The sequence below is a fragment of the Chelonoidis abingdonii genome, chromosome 8, assembly GCF_003597395.2.
Source record: "Chelonoidis abingdonii isolate Lonesome George chromosome 8, CheloAbing_2.0, whole genome shotgun sequence".
NCBI classification, from domain to species: Eukaryota; Metazoa; Chordata; order Testudines; family Testudinidae; genus Chelonoidis; species Chelonoidis abingdonii.
In genome coordinates, this window is record NC_133776.1 from 85,965,054 (window position 1) to 85,983,595 (window position 18,542).

Here is an 18,542-nt window from a genome sequence, read left to right on the forward strand (position 1 = left end):
TAGCATCTGCTACCCTTACCCCAAACTCAGTTTGAACTACGTCTTTCATATTACAATTTAGTTTATCTGATTGTTGGGCAAAAGAGAGCTCTTGCATTCAGATCAAAATCCCAAGAAGCTGTGATAGATCCATTTGCAGAGATTCTTCTAGATGATGTATCACAAAAAGAGGTTGCAGTATTTTTCTCTTCCAACATCTGTGGAACTGACCATGGTGGTGGTCATCTGGCACTGCACAGATCCTGAGCGCACATGAACCTCTGGAGAATCTCCACAGGCAGGGGCTATTTATGTAGAAGCTAATACCTCTGGAACTCTCTCTTGGGTCCCCTATAAGTATTCTTCTTGAATCCTGAACTAAAAATGTGAAGACAGAGTTTATACCCGAGAGATGTCAGTTAATGCTCCACTCATAACCATTAGTTTATTTCTCAAATGACAAATTCCTCATGCATTGTAACCAATGTGGATCTAACAGCATATTAAAAATGCAGCACCACACATGTTTATGCATTTTGGTCACTTTATTAAATGAGATATTAAATAGTTTAAGTTTCAACTACTAAACAGCACTTTGAATGGTGAAAACACAGATAGTATATTGTCATACTCGAATGCTTCTTCTCTTTAAAAACACATTTCCAGTCCTTATATATATATTACAAAACAGCCTTATAGGAAGAGGTGACATCTTTTCTACAGTATTTAAGATATTTAATACAGAACTGAAAAGCCGTCTAACAGAAACAAAGGCAAGTCTTCACAGCTGTATGATTTCAGCAGCCAAAGCTGGTTGATGGACTGAAACGTTACTATACAACTGGGACAAAACATATACAATATCACAATACTAAGCAAAAACGCTTTACATCCAAAGGAATAAACAGGTTACAAAATGTGGAGAATTTAGCAGGCAAAACTGTATTACAAGCAACATTTTTATTTGTCATCTTAAGCCATTTCAACTAGTTAAAACATCTAAAACAAATATAAAAATGAGCCTTTTATTACCTTATTGATGTAATGTTCTGTCTTTAAATATTCGTTAAAGCTTCATGTTATACACACATTATGCAGCTAAAATGTCAAGTTAGGAACATGTATACAAAGTGGTCCAAGTTTTATTTCAATGCTTCTTTTCTTTGATTAATCTTCTTATGCATTAGTCTTCTGTTATCCATAGTACTGTCCACAGTGGAAAAATGTGCCTTTAAATGTTGCCTAAAACTTCCACATTTAAGTCTTTGAGCAAGTTATCGTAGAACTCCACTGAAAATTCCCAGGTGTGGTAGAACATATTTGTCTTATTCACGACATGCAGGAATATCAGTAACAGTTGTCCAGAGTACATTTGCATTCAAATGCTTGTCTTACAAAGTCTAATTTTTTTTAACTTCTTCTAAAGTGAATGCACCTTTTTTGGTTCCCCTCTCCCGCAAATTAAATAAATCTGATTATGGAGCTGGCAAAGGCTTAGAACATAAAGGGTTTTCTTGCAATGTCTTGTAACAGAAAAAATCCAAACCAACAATTTTGTTAGCTGGTTTTGCAGCAGATCTAACAAATCCTAGTCACATCACAAACCAAAATTCAATCCTCACATGAAGTATCTCACAGGATCTCTACGCAGAAACTCAAAAAAAGTCCTTCAAGAGTGATTCAAGAAACCAAAACACTTCTAGTTGATGTCAGCAAGTCATGCGAGTATAGTGATAGCTACAGCAAATCCCTCCATCCAGCTTTCGTTTATTAACAATTCTCTAGCTGTTTTCAATAGCTGATGCAGTATCACCTCAAATATTTCTGTCATATGTCTCCCACATTCTAAAAACATTTTCCTTTAAAAATAGTATCAGACAAACTACATGGAAAGAAAAGCCATGTGTGTGTGTAAATGGATCATCATAAGCACAGAAAATGTGCTATTACCCATTAAAATGTTGGGAACGTAGGTGTTAATGACATGTAATCAATCAGAAACATACCTTGGTCTAGATTTAAAATAAAAAAAATAATCAAATGATCAAGGTCTTTTTGTACTAACTTATATTCTTACAAAAATGAAAGAAGGGGTAGGAAGAAGAGCATGGTATGCAGAGATCCTTATCTATACAAGGAGATTTATTTCACAATTCTGGCAACACTGGAAATTGTTAAAGCACATTCATTCATTGTATGAATTTAAAGTCGGCAATGGTTCTGCCACTCAGATGTTATTTATAAAACAGGGAGTAACCCTAAGAATCACCACTATCGTAACCTCCAAAATACCAGTAATTTGATTTTTTTGGTCCCTATCCCATTGCCAGCAATGGGAAGAGACACTAGCACCAGCATCAAGGAGTTAACAGAAATGTGCTTTGTATCAGAGTCAATAAACAGTGAAATAATGTGTGAAGGATACAAAGCTGTAAATTTAAATTTACCAGTTATTCCATCACATAAAACTGAAAATAAAAAGTGGCAGAAGACTGGAGAAGAAAAAATTCTCCTCTCAAGTCACGATTTAAGGCTGTATACACAGTTTCTATATAACTGCATGACAAGTTTCAGTCGTAGTATTTAAGAATATTGCACTCAATTTTGTCTCAAGAGAATTTTCAGTTCCTGTTTTATTCCGCACAGATGATATAGCATGAGTCCAGACTTCAGTCAAAAAGAAACTAGATCATCTCTCTGTTTTATCACACTCACTAATTTCAAGAAATGGGTAACCAGAAAAGTATTCCATAATTTGAGGAATCAACTCTAATCAAGAACTCAGCCATGTACATTTTATATATGGCATACTGAAACATACAGATCTGTAGTCTTTCCTAAGTTTCTCATGTTTGATGATGGTTTTATGGCTACTAAAAACAAGCATAGGACTTTAGACAGTAAACCAGTGGAGCTGCTACTATTATGGAAGGGCTTGTTTTCACTGAAAACAATTTGATATCTCCTGTATTCAACACATTTAAGAAGATTCTAGGCAACATCACTGACATGAGAGGGAAAAATGTTACATCCTATTTAAAACACAGTTGAAACATTAATATGGAACATGGCATTTAAGGGATCCAAACTATTTATGCAGTTGAGTTCTGTTAAGCCATTGATTCCTAAAAAAATAAAAAAGTTCTCTCTCTGATTTTAACAATCCGTTTAGTGCAAAATCACATTTATTTCCCTTGGGAAGGTCCTGGATTTTTGCCTCTCATTGGGGGTGGTGCACGCTGCAATGGTGGTGGCTGCATACCACCAGAAACTGCCTGATACATTCCTCTCATATCTATCTGCTGGTAGGTGGAAGGATTCATGATTAAATTTGGAGGCTTTGGCATCATGAGATGACTCATTGCTGCTTGTTGATAAGACATTTGCTGCTGCTGCTGCTGATTGTACTGCTGCTGTAGTCTTCTGTTCATAAGTATCCGCTGAACACAACTGATTAACTGTGTGGAGGGAAAGTGGAGCTGTTACAAGTGCATGACCTGTCTTAATGCAGCAAGTATCAAGTTTAGAATTAAAAATCAATTTGCTAAGGGTACCATGGCTGAAGAAAAAAGCATTACTGTTATTACCATCACTAACATGATGGCATTCACAAGCTGATAACTGTAGAAACCAGTTAGTAATACCAGTTAGGACTAAGTTCTCCTAATGACTTGCCTATTGTATTGCAGGCAGCATTTATGTTAGTTGCCATGGTGATATGCACTATACTGTGAAATTACTCCCATGTATTAGTTACAGCATTTGTTGTCAGGTACCATTTATCACCCCTTTGAAAATCCTACAAATTGATGGGCAAACAAACATTTAGTGACAAACACCAAAGGAGAAAACACTTCCAGTTGGAGTAGCACCTACTGGGAAAGTTTCAGATTTCTCAGGATTACTTAGAAAGTACTAATGTGTTGTGTGGTTTTAAGTTATGTGCATTCTGCATAAGATAATTCCTTAGTGCCAGTACAAAGCCTGTCAGTGGTAAAGGAACACACCAGGAAAGGGTGATGAGAAAGGTTTCAGACAGATAGCATTGGCATGGATTATTTTGGCTTCTGACTTGCTTTAAGGCAGATTCAATCCATGGCGGAGTGCTTTGGATCTGTTTTCCCATAGAACTAAAATGCTGTAAACTGAACCTCACTAAAGAGATGCAAGTTCCTATATATGATTACAAAGTTAACATCTTTTAGGAGACTGGGTCTGGTGTAAAAGCCACTGTAGGCGACATGCCTATTACCAGTTAGGTATTTGGTTTTCTTTAAGCCACTTAGTCTTCAAGTCCTTCAAATACATGAATTATTAGTAGAATTCGGGAGACTATATTTTGCAATCTACTTTACAGGACATCTCCCTAAATGAGCAACGCTAGCCCAAAACACTGTATGGCCTAGCACTTTCTGGTGTGGAGAATCAAAGCACACTGTTGGGAATTACTGGGCCCAAGAGACTGATAAGAAGCTGGCATTCTACAAAAACAGCTTTAATATCATGTGTTAGTCCAGGTTGGTGTCACTTACACACCCCAATCCAAATAAATATAACCATCTAAAAGGCATTCAGAATTCTTACCATCTGTTGTTTTGTCAAGACATCATTGTAGATGGCTTCTCGGCGCTTAACATCAAGCTCCTGGCTTGCCTGTCTGCTTAGGGCCAAGGCCTGTACTTGGGTCTCTGTCAGGGTCAGATTTTCCTTCCACTGAAAAGGAAAAAAAATACATTATTAGTCACTCTGACAGAAAAGTAAGGGCAATCAAGTTCTCGCAATTTTTTCAGAGCTGGATTAATATAGTTGACACTGAATGACAGCCCTGTTTCCAGTAAATATTCTGGGAAAGTACAGTTTTATAACTATAACCAGAAGTTATTAGATATTTATATTGCCAATAAAAAACAGGCTTTCTTAGATTTTATTTTAGAAGGGGAAGTGGTATGAGAAGAAAACAGGGGAAAAAACTACTCAGCTGAGCCTATCAGTCTCATGTGCAAGGAGCCAGCATTTTCACTGTATGGTAAATAATACTTACACGGAGCTATGGACCAAATCGTTGGCACTACAAGATTCTACTACGCACGCAGGTGCTATTACCCCAGTTCATCATTAATTAGCTGTTATTACAAGCTGTGGTAACAGAAATCAGCACTAATTAAAAATACTGCTTTATATCTAATATAATATGACAATTAACTGGATGACTGTTTACAATCAGTAGTCACTACTTTGCTTGACACTGCTTCTTAACATTTTTCCAGCTCCTGACCAAATTTGGATTAATATGTATTTTACTTACTATAGCTGAAATTATATCTTCAAGGGGCTGAATTCTCACTGCAGTTACACTGTTGGTTGCTTCCACAACTTTTTCTCTTCCTTGATTAATGAGGTCCTGAGAGAATAGCAGACAATGAATTATAAAGGATAGGTGCAAAGCAAGAGATTAAGTTAACACATTTAGAAATGCTTTTCTCCATCTCCAATTTATGTAACTACGTTTGAAACTTTTTTACACAAGTTGGGTAACAGGATGGAAATAAATTCACACACGATTAGACTTTGGAGGCAAGTAAATGAACAGAAAATACAAATAAGTCAACTGAAAATAATCTGCTCACTCAGTGCTTTTTAGATGATCAAAATAATGTTAAACCCAAGTGACAAAATTTTACACCTAACAAACTTTTTGTAGTTGGCATTGTAAAATTATTACAATTGTCACATTCACTATGACTGTGTTCAACATTACTTCTTGTTTTAAATTATACTAGTACATGCCTAATATCATACATCTGCTACAGTGATCAGCTTCCTATAATCAGAACACACTGTTGGTATAAGCATTTCAATATGCACACACAAAGCAGTAGATTATGCACACTTTTAAAAAAATGTGACATTCAATTAGAAGGCATTAATTATCAGGATGTTAAAAATTTTCACTAATTACTGATTTGTAACTTAATAAGAATATCTGAGACATGCTCAAAGCAATGTTGATACACTGTGTCATTTGGATTTCACTACCTACCTCTAGCTGTTGGTTACTCATTGCTGATAATGCTCCCAAATTGAATGGAATATATGGAGTTTGAGAGTTGAAATTGATAGGGGGCATATTAGTCCCAGCTGGCATGTTGAAGCGCATGGTCAGACCCTTAAAAACAAAAATTGTACTTAGGAATATTCATACTAGCTAAAACCAAGTTCTATAGCATGCCACTGCTGTCAGTTCTAGGAAAGAATTGAACACACAAACAAAATACACCCTACAAGAGAAACCAAGGATCTTATAGATAAAGTTTTAACCCTTAAAACTGTAACCATCTGAGTGTATTGAAAATTCTTTCCAAAGCGTGGAATCAAAATGATTAAGTTCCCAACCACTCAGAGAAGCCTCAGTACTTGTCTTGAGATTTGAGTCTAGTTCATCTATAATTAACAGGTATAAACACAGTAAGAGAAGAAAATCCTAACAATGTCCTCAGTTTGTCTAGTGATAGGAAAACCAGCTGAAGAGGGGTAGCCTGACTTGATAGAAATGCAGTATGCAGAGTTTTATTCACTGGAAGAAAGAAATGCAAGACCCTTTGCAAGAAATAATTCTCAAATACACAAGTCCATTGTTGAAATAAAAGTCAAAAACATCAATCAGATCACAAAAGTTATTGAAGCAGAAAAATAATTCCCAAAAATGTTCAAACAAATTATATCACAAAGCAACTGATAGGAATGCCTGGTTGCCCAAAGCCATTACGATATTCTGGCAAACCTGTATTTCCAAAATGTAGGGACACCAATGCCTAAATAGGCTTAGTGTAACCACCATTGTTCTTTATAAGAATAATCCCACCTTCTGCAAAAAGCAAAGACGAATACTTTTGTTTTAAATAAATTTGAATTACAGACGCCAATATAGTAAATTCTTTCTTTTGGCATTGTTAAAATAGCAACTATGCCAGACAGGTAATAAAGCTATGCCTTTGGAAACAACTAGGCCTCCATAAATCAACCTGATACAATTTTATCTTGGATATCGAAGAATCAATCCTGAACAGGTATTATTCTTTTTCTCTTAATCACAGTCTGATCTGAAGTGGTTAACTTTCTCGCAGATTTCATAATCTGGTATTGATATAATGAAGTTTGACAACTCTGAGGATGCTTCTTTCAGAATCTATATGTATATAAACTGTTACTCTATTTTATGAAAGGTATAATTTAAGTATTTAGAATAGTGGCAATGTGACTTAATTAGTAACATTAGGAGCTGGTAACTAGCCAGGTGTATTAATAACACTTTTAGCTTTGCCATAAATCACCCTGTATTTGTTAAGGATTCTCATATACTGTAATTCACACATAGCCTAATTTTTTAAAATGGAAAAAAGGTCTTTTTCCTATAGAATTCCTATTAAATACAAATGAAGACAGAATTCTCAAAATTCTGGTAGGAATTACTCAACAATCTTTCAAAAATCAAAATTTTGCAGGGCTTCACATTCGAAAACAAATAGAGAAAATAGATTGTCAATTGTTTGATCATTCCAGTCCTTCGAATCTAAGCCCCATGCACAGAGCCCTTCATGGATACAAAATGTATACGCGGGGCTACAAATCGGTATCCGCAGAGCCAAAGGGCTCTACTGGGAACCACAGTGGCAAAAGTAGCAACATGTTGGACTGCCGCTCCCAGGAGCCAGTGCCCCACGCTGGCAGCAACTCTGGCATGGCAGTCCCACGCCAGCCCCACCCAGTGGGGTGGGCACTAGGGTCAATGGCAGCTGTCCCAGGTCACGCTAGTGTATATAAGCAGCTTGCAAGCTCCCAGACGGGAGCTGCACACTGCACAGGGTTGTACTGATGCCTGATTTCTTGTATTCTTCAAGCAGGTTGTTTTGTCTAATGAAAATGGTACTACCTTACACATTTTTAAAATAAAGGTCATGAGGTCTTATGCACTATATAAGATGATCAGACTGGAAAAAGGCACTTCTAAAGTAAAAGAATTGTTCAGAAGCCTCTCTCCCTCCTTTTCCCCAGGTGTGAATGAAAGGGTTTCTTGGGTATTTTTGTTCTAGGTCCTGTTCAAAATTAAGTTTGGAAGACACATGAAATATAGTAAATTAAGGGCTTTTAATCCCTTTTGGGGAGGAGATTTTCCTCTGACCATAGTCCCCTACCCAGACTGGGTATGGTGTTCTTTTGTGAGAACTTTTGTCCTCAGGATAAGACATTTTAAAAAAAAATAGATTGAAAACAGATGACAAACGATAAAGTTCAAGCATGAGTTCATGGTCCTTTCTGGCCCTACACAACTGCATATCCATGACTGTTAAACCTGTATCTCCACTTGGAGCCATCCAGATGTTTTAGTGTCATATCTAACACAGTACTTTGGTTCCTTCAGATAAATTACATTGCTACCAAAAATCTCCAGCTACTTTACATATCTGTGAACTCCTGAAATTCTCTCTAAACTGAGTCAGATGCTCACTTAAAATCTTCACCAACTTTCCATACTTCCCATTTTGTGAATTCAAAAGAGAAAGTAGATTAGTTTTCAAATCTGATCACCAGGTGCAAGATCTTTCAGACTTTCAGGCATTTTTCACTTCTGCTGCCCTTACGTCCTTTAGAGGAATAAATACTCTAGCAACAATACTCCTATTTACACCAAACAAATCATTACTTAAGTTCTTATTCTCCTTGTACAGTATGATAATGGAAGATAGTTTCAGTTTTCTCTGTTCTCCCAGCGGGTTAAGTGAAATGTAATTTTCAACACTTTTGAACTAAGTCACAAATTTATAAGCATATTTTAAGAACAGATATTTTTATTCTCTTAAACACTAGAAAGTTCGTTCTACTTACTGCAATGACCATTCCCACTAAAACTTTCTGTCTTTCTGTCCATAATTCAAACCAAAGTAGTTACCTGACCATCAGCGGGTATTTCCCTTTTTGACAGTTTTATAAAATTGTTATTATGCACCCAATTTCCTTCTCTCACTTTTTTTATTATTATTATAATCCAGGAATTACTAGATCAAAAAGAACTGTCTCTAGTTTAAGAATCTAGGACCTTGGGAACGAATAAACTGCAAACTCTCAGGCCAATTCCAGTATTTATTTATGCCTCAACTGGATAATATTTTCTGGGGTTAGGGAAAGGCGGAGGGCTTGTTTTGAAACCAGATGCCCATTTTTCCATTAAAAAAATCAAAGGTAGAGATTTTCTATCAATTTTCAAAAAGAAGTATCATTAAAAATGTCAGTTGGATGTATAATATAAAATGTGAAAACTACAAAGCTAATTATTAATAAAAAAGTAACAAACGCTAAGTAAAAATATCTTGAAGCAAATACATACAAAAGTCCACCACCAAAACAGCATCCATCTTTTCACAGTCTGGTTAGCTTTTATAGAGGTGATATTTAAAATTACCGTTTATATACTATTATTCAGAAGCCCATTTTCAAGCCTATAATAGAGCTATTTCCACAAAGATTCATTATACTCACAGAACAATCAATTTCTTTTTTTAAACTGAAGGTTATTTTCACACACCTGACACCCACTTTACGTTAGTGCCGGCATCTTTACCTTTTTTTCAGCTTCATACTCTGCCCAAGCTGCCTTCCTTTCTTCTTCGGTCAATTCTTCTTCCTCTTTATGGTCTAGGAGGGAATCATGTTCATGATAGCCCACTATATGTTCTTTGTCGATCTGAAGCAATTCTGCCAGAATTGTATCCTGTTTAAATGAAAAAGTACCATGAAATGAAAGTCACTTGTTAAATATTTTTATCTGTAATAGTGCTACAGAATATTTTTGTTGAGCATGTGCAAGTCATATTTCTTTGACCTGACTTTCACAATAGAGCTCAAAGCACTTCGTATATAAACAAAACTAAAAGAAATTAAAACAAAAAACAAGTGCAGTTTTCCTGATAGGAAAGATAATGGAGAAACAACCTCATGCAACAGATAGTCAAATCATTGAATGCACCCACACAGTATGCCCAGATTCCACAGTGACTGATGCAGTACAGAACCTAAATAGAACGAAATGTGCCAAATAATTGCTTCTTTAAAAGATGCTTGTATCCTAGCCCTGACGGGAGGCTATGATAATCTCCTTTAGTGATGAGGTAGAGCCTCCCTGTTGGATTTTATGAGTTGGAAAGTATTTGAGTCCAAATTGCATGTTTCAACCTAAAACTCCAGAAGCAGTTTCACTACTATACCACCAATAGTCCCTGTAGGAGGCCACCGTTTTCAAAATGGCAAGATACATGTGTTGGGATATGTAGTCTCCACACTTCTGTATTAAAACGTCACATTTCTGGGTTCCATGTGCTGGATTTGACCAACAGACCATGCTTTGGACACTCATATTCTATATGATCATATTCTTACCATCATATCATATATCACTCATATTCTATATTTCTTTCAGACTTTTATAATAACTAAAATATTTAAATGACCTCATCAGTTGCAAACTGTTTTATTCAAAGTCCTGAATATTAAAGTCCTATGGAGCTGTGTTAAAAATTATCACTATTTTTGAAAAGTCACAGTCACCAATCTAAAAATCCCTAATTTATTAATTAAGCAAATAAAAGAGAGAACGTGGCAGGTAACAAAACATATTTAGGTGCTATTGTCCTTGCTAGGAATACAGATGCCAGGTAATGAGATAATGTTATCTCAATTAAAAAGTGAAATAAAAGCAAATGGAGGAGAAAAGAATGGATGGAACAAAGCTGCATGTATCTTAAATTAAAGTTAAAGGTTTAGCAGTCTTCATTTTTACTGAGTCAACATTTCCTTCTCCATGGGCATCCACATGACAATGCTTGGTGTTGAAATGAAAGCAATGCTTCTGAGAATCAACAGAACCAAGGCCCATAAGATTACTAGATCCCGCTCCTGTTGGGACCACAAAGTGCAGACTGTATTCCTACTCTGAAGAGCTCACAGTCTATATAGACCTAAGATGAGAGAAAGGGAAACAAATACAAGTAGAAGGTATGGAATTGATCCACGGAGAAAAAGTGACTTGTAGCCCAGATCACACAGGGAGCCTGTGGCAGAGCCAGGAAGCGAACCCAGATATCCTGAATCCCAGTCCAATTCCTTAATCACAAGTGACTACTATCTGCTTCTACACTTTATACTGCTACACAAGCGAAAAAAAATCCACAATTTTGAGTATTAAAGCAGTTAACATCTTTTTTTTTTTTTTTTTTTAAAGTCAACTTCTTTGTTTCATCCTTGCCCTATCAACTGGCCTCTTCATGTAGTAGCCACAACATTTTCCTCCAGCCCCTCAGGAGCAAACTCTGTGATATATCTGTGTGACTAAAAGGCACATGAATCAAATAATGGGATTTAGGGGAAGAGAAAGGATATGGTAATAGGATACACAGAAAACATTTAAGGGAGGCGCATGAAAGTCCAGAAGAGATTACAAAATTAAGTTAACACAATAAAAGCTTTCTCAACATACTGTAGCTGTACATAAGTGTGTGGAGGGTTCTTATACATGCATATACATTAGTTTCCATGGTAACACTATTACTGAAAACAATACTGGAATATAATCCACACTCACTTGGCCAACACCGTCATCAAAATGTGGTTTAAATTACATCCAACTGTGTATGTTTGCTTTTCTTTGTCTAAACTTTATTTTGTATTAAATAATGCGATGACGATTGAGAGCTAAGTACGATACGCAATTACATTTTCTTAAAGGTTTTTACACTGAAAAACTAATTCATTCAATTTCATGTGAAATTCAGTAAAAAAGTTTAGTGATTTGCATTAGTGTACTCTGAAATTAAAAAAAAAGCGTTTAGCAATATGGTTTATAGGTTTTTAAAATGATACTGAAATGCAATTTTGGTGCTGAACTGAAAATTGCTGAAAAATGTTTCCAAACTTCAAAAATGTTTCTCCCAGTTGTCATTTTCAATTTTTCATGGAACTAAATGCAACAGAAGAATTGCATCTAAAAGAAGACTAACCCAGGAGGGCACACAACCTATATACTGAGTCATAAAATAAATACTTTTTCTCAACCAATTCAGTGACTTATAGAAAAGAAGCAGAGAAATTAATACTAGAATTAGCAGCTTTTTAAGAAGTCACAGATTTTCTCTTCTTAGACTACATGAAAAAGCAAAATCCCGGACAACTAATGCTCACATATTGCAAACTACTGCTAAAGAGATACAATGCCCAACTCAGCCAATCCTACGTTTAACAACATAAATACTATGGCATTGAGGCAGAAGTAGTCAATGAGGTGGACTGCGGGCCAAATCCAGACTGTCAGATGCTTTTGAACAGACCCCAAAATCTTTTTTTGTACTTACTGTAATAATTTTTTATTTTCTTTGGAGTCTGGACCTTGACTATATCTTGACAAAAAATAATTGACTACATCTGCATTAATGCATTGCTTGCTTTTGCTGACTGGGGAGTGCTGCTGGTGGTATTGGGGACTTGATGACAACAACAAGAATAAATGACAGAGTACACACTACTGCAGGGATCGGCAACCTTACAGAAGCAGAGTGCCGAGTCTTCATTTATTCACTCTAATTTAAGGTTTCACGTGCTGGTAATACATTTTAACGTTTTTTAGAAGGTCTCTCTCTATGTCTATATATTATACAACTAAACTAGTGTTGTATTGTAAAATAAACATGGTTTTCAAAATGTTTAAGAAGCTTCATTTAAAATGAAATTAAAATGTTGATCTTACGCTGCCGGCACGCTCAGCCCACTGCTGGTCTGGGGTTCTGTTCACCTAGGCTGGCAGCGGGCTGAGCGGGGCCTGCGGCTGGGACTCCGGCTGGCAAGGGTCCGTCAGCCAGAACCCCAGACCAGCAGCGGTCTGTGCAGGGCTGGCGGCCAGGACCCAGAGGGCTGGAGTCAGGGCTGGGTATGTGAGGGGGTGTAGGTGTCAGGGCAGAGGGGCGGCTGGGTATGGGTGGGGATGCCACAGTCAGGGCTAGGGTTGCGGGTCGGGGCAGGGGGGATGGAGTCAAGTAGGGGGATGGGTATGTATGAGGGAGGTACAGGGCTCAGGGCAGGGGCCTGGGAGGCTGTGGGGCTCAGGGAGAGGGTGTGGTGTGTGTGTGTGGGGGGGGGGGGGGGGGTGTCGAGAGAGTCAGGGGATCAGGAAGAGTGCTAGGGTGACTGCTCCTAAAAAACTCTCAACTCCGCTGCTACCCTTGTCCCTGACTACTCACCTCCTGGACCCCACCCCTATCTAAGCTTCCCTGTTCCTTGTCCCTCAGAACTGGAGCTCTAACCTGTCCCCTGAAACTGCCCCAGACCCTATACATCCACACCCCCATCCCCAGCCAACCACTACGGGAATTCCCCATGCCATATCCACCACTCCCTGTCTCCTACAGGACCATCCCAGAACTCCGACCTCTCCAACATCCCCCTATCTCCCTGCCATGCCCCACTCCCTTTCGCACACCCGCTGCCTCCTGACAGGACGCGACCTCAGAACGCCCAACTCATACAAACTCCCCGCCCCAGCTCCATTATCCCGCTGACCACCCCTACAAGAGACTCTCCACCCACTCCTTGCTCTGTCCCCTGACTGCCCTGACCATATTCACTCGCTGCACCTCACAAACAACCTAGGGGACTCACCCCTGCCACATCCAACCCATCTCGCACTCTAACCTCACCTACCCGGGATCCCTCCCCCATACCAACCCACCCTGCTACCTGTCCCCTAACTGCCCCCACCCCTTATCCAAACCCCCCAGCCCCTTACCATGAGGCTCTACACAGAGCTAGATATGCTGCTCCGTGGAAGCACACAGCCGCCCGGCCGGTTGAGCAGGGAGCGTGTCTGCCTCCCCGTGGAGCCAAACACTGCCCCACGGGAGCGTGCAGCCCCAATCCCCAGAGCGCTGCACGTGGTGACAGAGCTCCAGGGGAGGGGAGGTGGGGGAGGGGCCGGCAGCTTGCTGCGCTCAGCCCCGTGTTCCGGCCCGGGAGCGTGGATCCTGTGGCTTGCCATGCCGGGAGAGTGGGGCCATTTGACCACCCTGTGCGCACGACTATGCTTCTGCTCCCTGCTCCCGCGGGGGAAGTGGAGGGCAGAGGAGAGTGGGTCAGGCTGGGCAGGATTTTTAGTGGCATGCTGGAGTCCCAGCAGGCTCCAGCGTACCATTAAAAATTGGCTCGCATGCCGTCTTTGGCATGCATGCCATAGGTTGCCGACCCTTGTACAACTTTATGCTCCTGGGGCACTGTATCTGAGGCAGACACCCTGCCTCTAGGAGCACGGGCTTAAGCAGTACCTCTCCCCACCTGGCCTTTGGTCTGGTCCTGCATCACCTATTTACCAGTGGCCATAAGTGGTGAAGTGACAACTGCTTGAACTTGTCACTTTGAACGTATCTGTTACAAAATGAAAAAGCCAAGACAACAATTGGGGAAAAATCTTTTTACAGTTACTTTAACATGCGCTAAATCAGGGGTTCTCAACCTTTTTCTTTCTGACCATCCCCACCCCCGACCCAACACGCTATGACATAGTTTGACTTCTATTTGGGGAGGGGGGCAGGGCCCGGTGGGGCTTGGGCCAGCTCTGCATGCAGGGTGCGGGGAGGGAACACCATCTCCAGCTCCCATCTCATCTCAGAAGGCCACCTGGCCTGTCTCGGTTGGGATGGGCACACAACCAAACATAACTCAAAGGGGGGAGTGGCTCAGCTCAAAAGGTTTGAAAACTGCTCAGGGTGCAGGCAGGGGGCAACTAGGGGCTGTGTATGGGCAAGAGGGTAGCTCAGGGTGAAGATAGCAGGGGGCATGCTGGGGCTTGGGGCTTCAGCCTCGTGTTTCCCGGCTTCAGCCTCAGGGCCCCCGTAAACAGGCTTGCGGCCTAACAGGGGACCGTGAACCCCCAGTTGAGAATTGCTGCACTTAATCTTTCTCCCAGCACATAATCCAGTGGGAGTTCAGTGTAAAAACTTGTGAGAATCAATTTAAAAATACTATACTAGTACTCATAAGTTAATTTATTTAAAGAACCCGCCTCTATTGCTAAAAAATCCAACGCAAAGAAAAATGTTACTATATTTTTTATTATATTTCAGATGTTAACTGAGAAAGTTCTGTTTAAACTCTCTTTTTCAAGGTACAGGTAATAGCTCCAGTGTGCCTTCTAACGGTTTATCTGCTGTTCTACAAAATCAAAAATGCTTTGAAGTGCTCAAAACTTCAATCTGGATTAGATAACTAGTCACCAGCCTCACAGAAATCTACACAAAGCCCACTGCATATACAGTAATTATTTCTATACTTACATCACCTAAATTTAAGCCACTGACTAATCAGTCATAGTGCACCTGGTCTGCTTTTCTTGGACTGACAGAGATAATTTTTAATACAGCCTTTTTGCAAAGATGCAGAGACAGTGGATTAATACAAATTTGCTTTTAATCAGTGAAAGTGAAGGCTAATTTAACAATTTTTGTGTACTTTTATACAGAACTTTTTAATATAAAAATAGCCTTTTAAACACAAAAATCAAGAACTGAATCTGCCTCCCACATGGTTCCTTTTCTTGTAATAGCACTGTTAAAAAATAAACTAGACAAGATTCCAACAACATTATTGTCTGTGTCACTCTGAAGCCACAAATGTCAACTCCGTCAGTGTAAAGCAAAGGTCCCCAAACTGCGGGATGTGCCCCCACTCCCCCAGGAGAGCACAGCTAGGGCACGAGCCAGTCCACGGGGGGGAGAGGAGGGGCACGCCACCCAGCTCCACTCCTGTCCCTGGCCACATGTGCCAGCTCCACTCCTGGCCCCGTCCTCAGTTGTGGCACCAGACTCGGCCCTTTTACCACTGTCTGCTTTGCGCCCTCCTGGAGCTGTGGCCCCGCTCGGGGGGGGGTACTGTCTGCTTTGCACGCCCACGCCACTGGAGCTGTGGCCCCCGCTTTCGGGGGGGGGGGCGGGGGGGGGGGGGGAGGGATGGATGGGACGCGGACAGGGGTAAGAGGTGGGGTGTGAGGTAAAAAGTTTGGGGACCACTGGTGTAAAGTGATGGACACAGCTACAAGCATAGTTGAGAGCTCTTTTTGTTTAGAATATCACCAGGTTCAATCATCGATGCATGCTGTGAGAATAAGAGTTTTGTGGAGGTTGGAATATGACAGCTGATCAGGAAAGATGGGAGTAACAGCTATGTGAGGCAAGAGGTGGCTATGCCTCCAGCCAAGGGGCAGCTCTGTGTACAAACAGCAACATTGTAACTACAAACACAGCCCACAGAACAAGAGCGCCACTTTTAGCTTTTCTTACACATGAATTTATGAACTATACCTCTGTGACAGCGGGGGCTTTCAGCAACTAGTGTTAAATTAAAATCCTAGCAATAGTGCTCTGCCTTACAGAGAACCAAACTCTCAATCCTCAAGCTGACTAGGAGCACTGAAGAGTCAATGTACGCATTCCTTGCAAAACATTTTATACCACAACAGCAGCCTGTCTGTGTGATAAAAAGGTAGAACTGATGGGGACTGAAGAAGAATATAGTCCACCAAAAAAACTGCACAGTAGCTACATATTAACTCTTTTTAAAGTAACAAGGGTCACACAATCACTAGCGTACATACTACATCATAAACAAAATACAATGAAAGATCTAGCAGTCATGCCATCTTTATTCCAAAACAAACAAATTGTTATGCAAGAGTTAGGTCAGTACTGGTAAGTGCTAATCAAAAAGATGTAGCAGTATAATCGTTTTTTTAAAGAAGGCATTAACAGCCTAAATACCTTTAACAATCCAGCCTTACGTAAATAAGCAGTTCTAATACCATGCTCACCACACTATTTATTTGCACACACCAGTGAACTGAAAATTTATGTGCTGGGCAATTATCTTAACATTCTCCCTGTAGTGACATCTGCCTCCAATCTTTCTTTATTATATTTCATACCAAGGATCTGAGCTTTCAAACCCTCACGTGATTAAGGGTGGTAAAATGAGGTTATGAGTGTAAGTATGTCCTTTTTCTAGTAGCACTTGGCAACCATAACTATAGCTGAACTAAGTTTTTGTCCTGAGTTTCTATGATTTTTGTAGGAGCAATGTTTTTGGATTACACATGTAGATCTCATGAAATTGAAACTAGCTGAATTTTTAAAACAATTCAAATTACACAATCACTTGGATGATTTCTTAAAAAAAAATCCCAAAGACTAAAATTTATAGACAAATTTCTACCTCCTTCCAGTTAACCTTTGTATCATGTAAATGTTGCTAGCTAGGTCAAGGCAACATACATGTTATCTATGCAAATTTTATATAAATATTTCCAACGCCAAGTATATGCCTATAAGCAGTGGTTATACTTCAACTTGTAAGTGTCATTGCTTTTGTTTAGTGAGAAGGCTAAAAATGTACACAAGTTATGACATATGCCTTGATATCCATGAATACAGAAATCTGTAAGGTGGCTTTTCCTCTGTTCAATATTTGATTAAAAGTACTACTGTCTTGCCTTTGTGAAAGTTTTGTGATTTTTCTTCATTTTTACATAATCTAAATGATGATAAAAATTTTCATAATAGAGGATGGGTACACTGCAAAAAAGAGCCACAGCGAGTCTTATAGTCAGGGTCAACTGACTCAGGCTTGAACTACGGGGCTAAAAATATCAATGTAGATGTTCAGGCTCACGCCGGAGCCTGGGCTCTGAGGACCATCCCCCTCACTGGGTTTCAGCGTCCAGGCTCCATCCTGAGCCTGAATGTCTACACTGCTAATTTTAGCTCTGTAGTGTGAGCCCCAGTCACTTGACTCAGGGTCTGAGACTTGCTGGCATGGGTCCCCCCTTTTTTTTTAAATAGCATAAAAATCCCTATTGTTGATAGATGTTTGTCTGCGTGTGTTCTTTTAACATGATGTCCCAGCTCTGCGCAGACAGATTTTGACTGACTTGCCCAATAAAGTCACAGACTCAGTTTTCAGCAAAGGAACTTGGTCAGGTTTATTGCCAATGAAGCATGGGGCTAATGCCCAGGCTCAATGGTTACAGGGACACTAACACATGTATGCTTGAGATAATGGACTGGCTCCGTGAATGGCAGGACTTTCCGTTTTCTCCTTGGCCAAAGACACTTCCTCTGAGATACATTTTTTTACACACATATAAACAAGTTACGTATTGCCCCCCTTGATGTGGCTAGTTACTGCCCTCTGATGTACCTAGAGACCACTCTCTGACGTAGCTAACCACCACCCATTACCATGTGCCTGTTGGTTAGATTAAAACATTTCTATCCATCATGCTGTTTTTCGGACCTTGTTTTTAAAATGGGTCAGTGTGTTTTTACCACCTTTGAGGAATGTATTGGTATCGAGGTGCTCTGGTATCACCCTTCTGGAATGTGTTTGTGTGCGTGCTTTGTGCCTAGCACCTCTTCGGAATGTGTGTTTTTGCAATATCAGCTCTGTTTTTGCCAGATTCTATGTGCAGGCCCTGCCTCGCT

General features: G+C 39.8%; 1 protein-coding gene across 3 annotated transcripts in view; it reads right to left on the reverse strand.

The window, feature by feature from the left end:
- Window positions 1-505: 505 nt before the first annotated feature.
- The window catches only part of ATRX (ATRX chromatin remodeler), a 157,098-nt gene continuing 139,061 nt past the window's right edge, over window positions 506-18,542 (reverse strand). For all 3 annotated transcript variants that reach the window (XM_075068804.1, XM_075068803.1, XM_075068805.1), the window contains 5 exons: window positions 9,596-9,745; window positions 6,020-6,145; window positions 5,285-5,380; window positions 4,564-4,692; window positions 506-3,437 (listed from right to left, as the gene is read on the reverse strand). In XM_075068804.1, coding sequence (XP_074924905.1) covers window positions 3,165-3,437; window positions 4,564-4,692; window positions 5,285-5,380; window positions 6,020-6,145; window positions 9,596-9,745 — 774 coding nt within the window. In that variant the 3' untranslated portion in view covers window positions 506-3,164. The remainder of the gene's footprint in view (window positions 3,438-4,563; window positions 4,693-5,284; window positions 5,381-6,019; window positions 6,146-9,595; window positions 9,746-18,542) is intronic.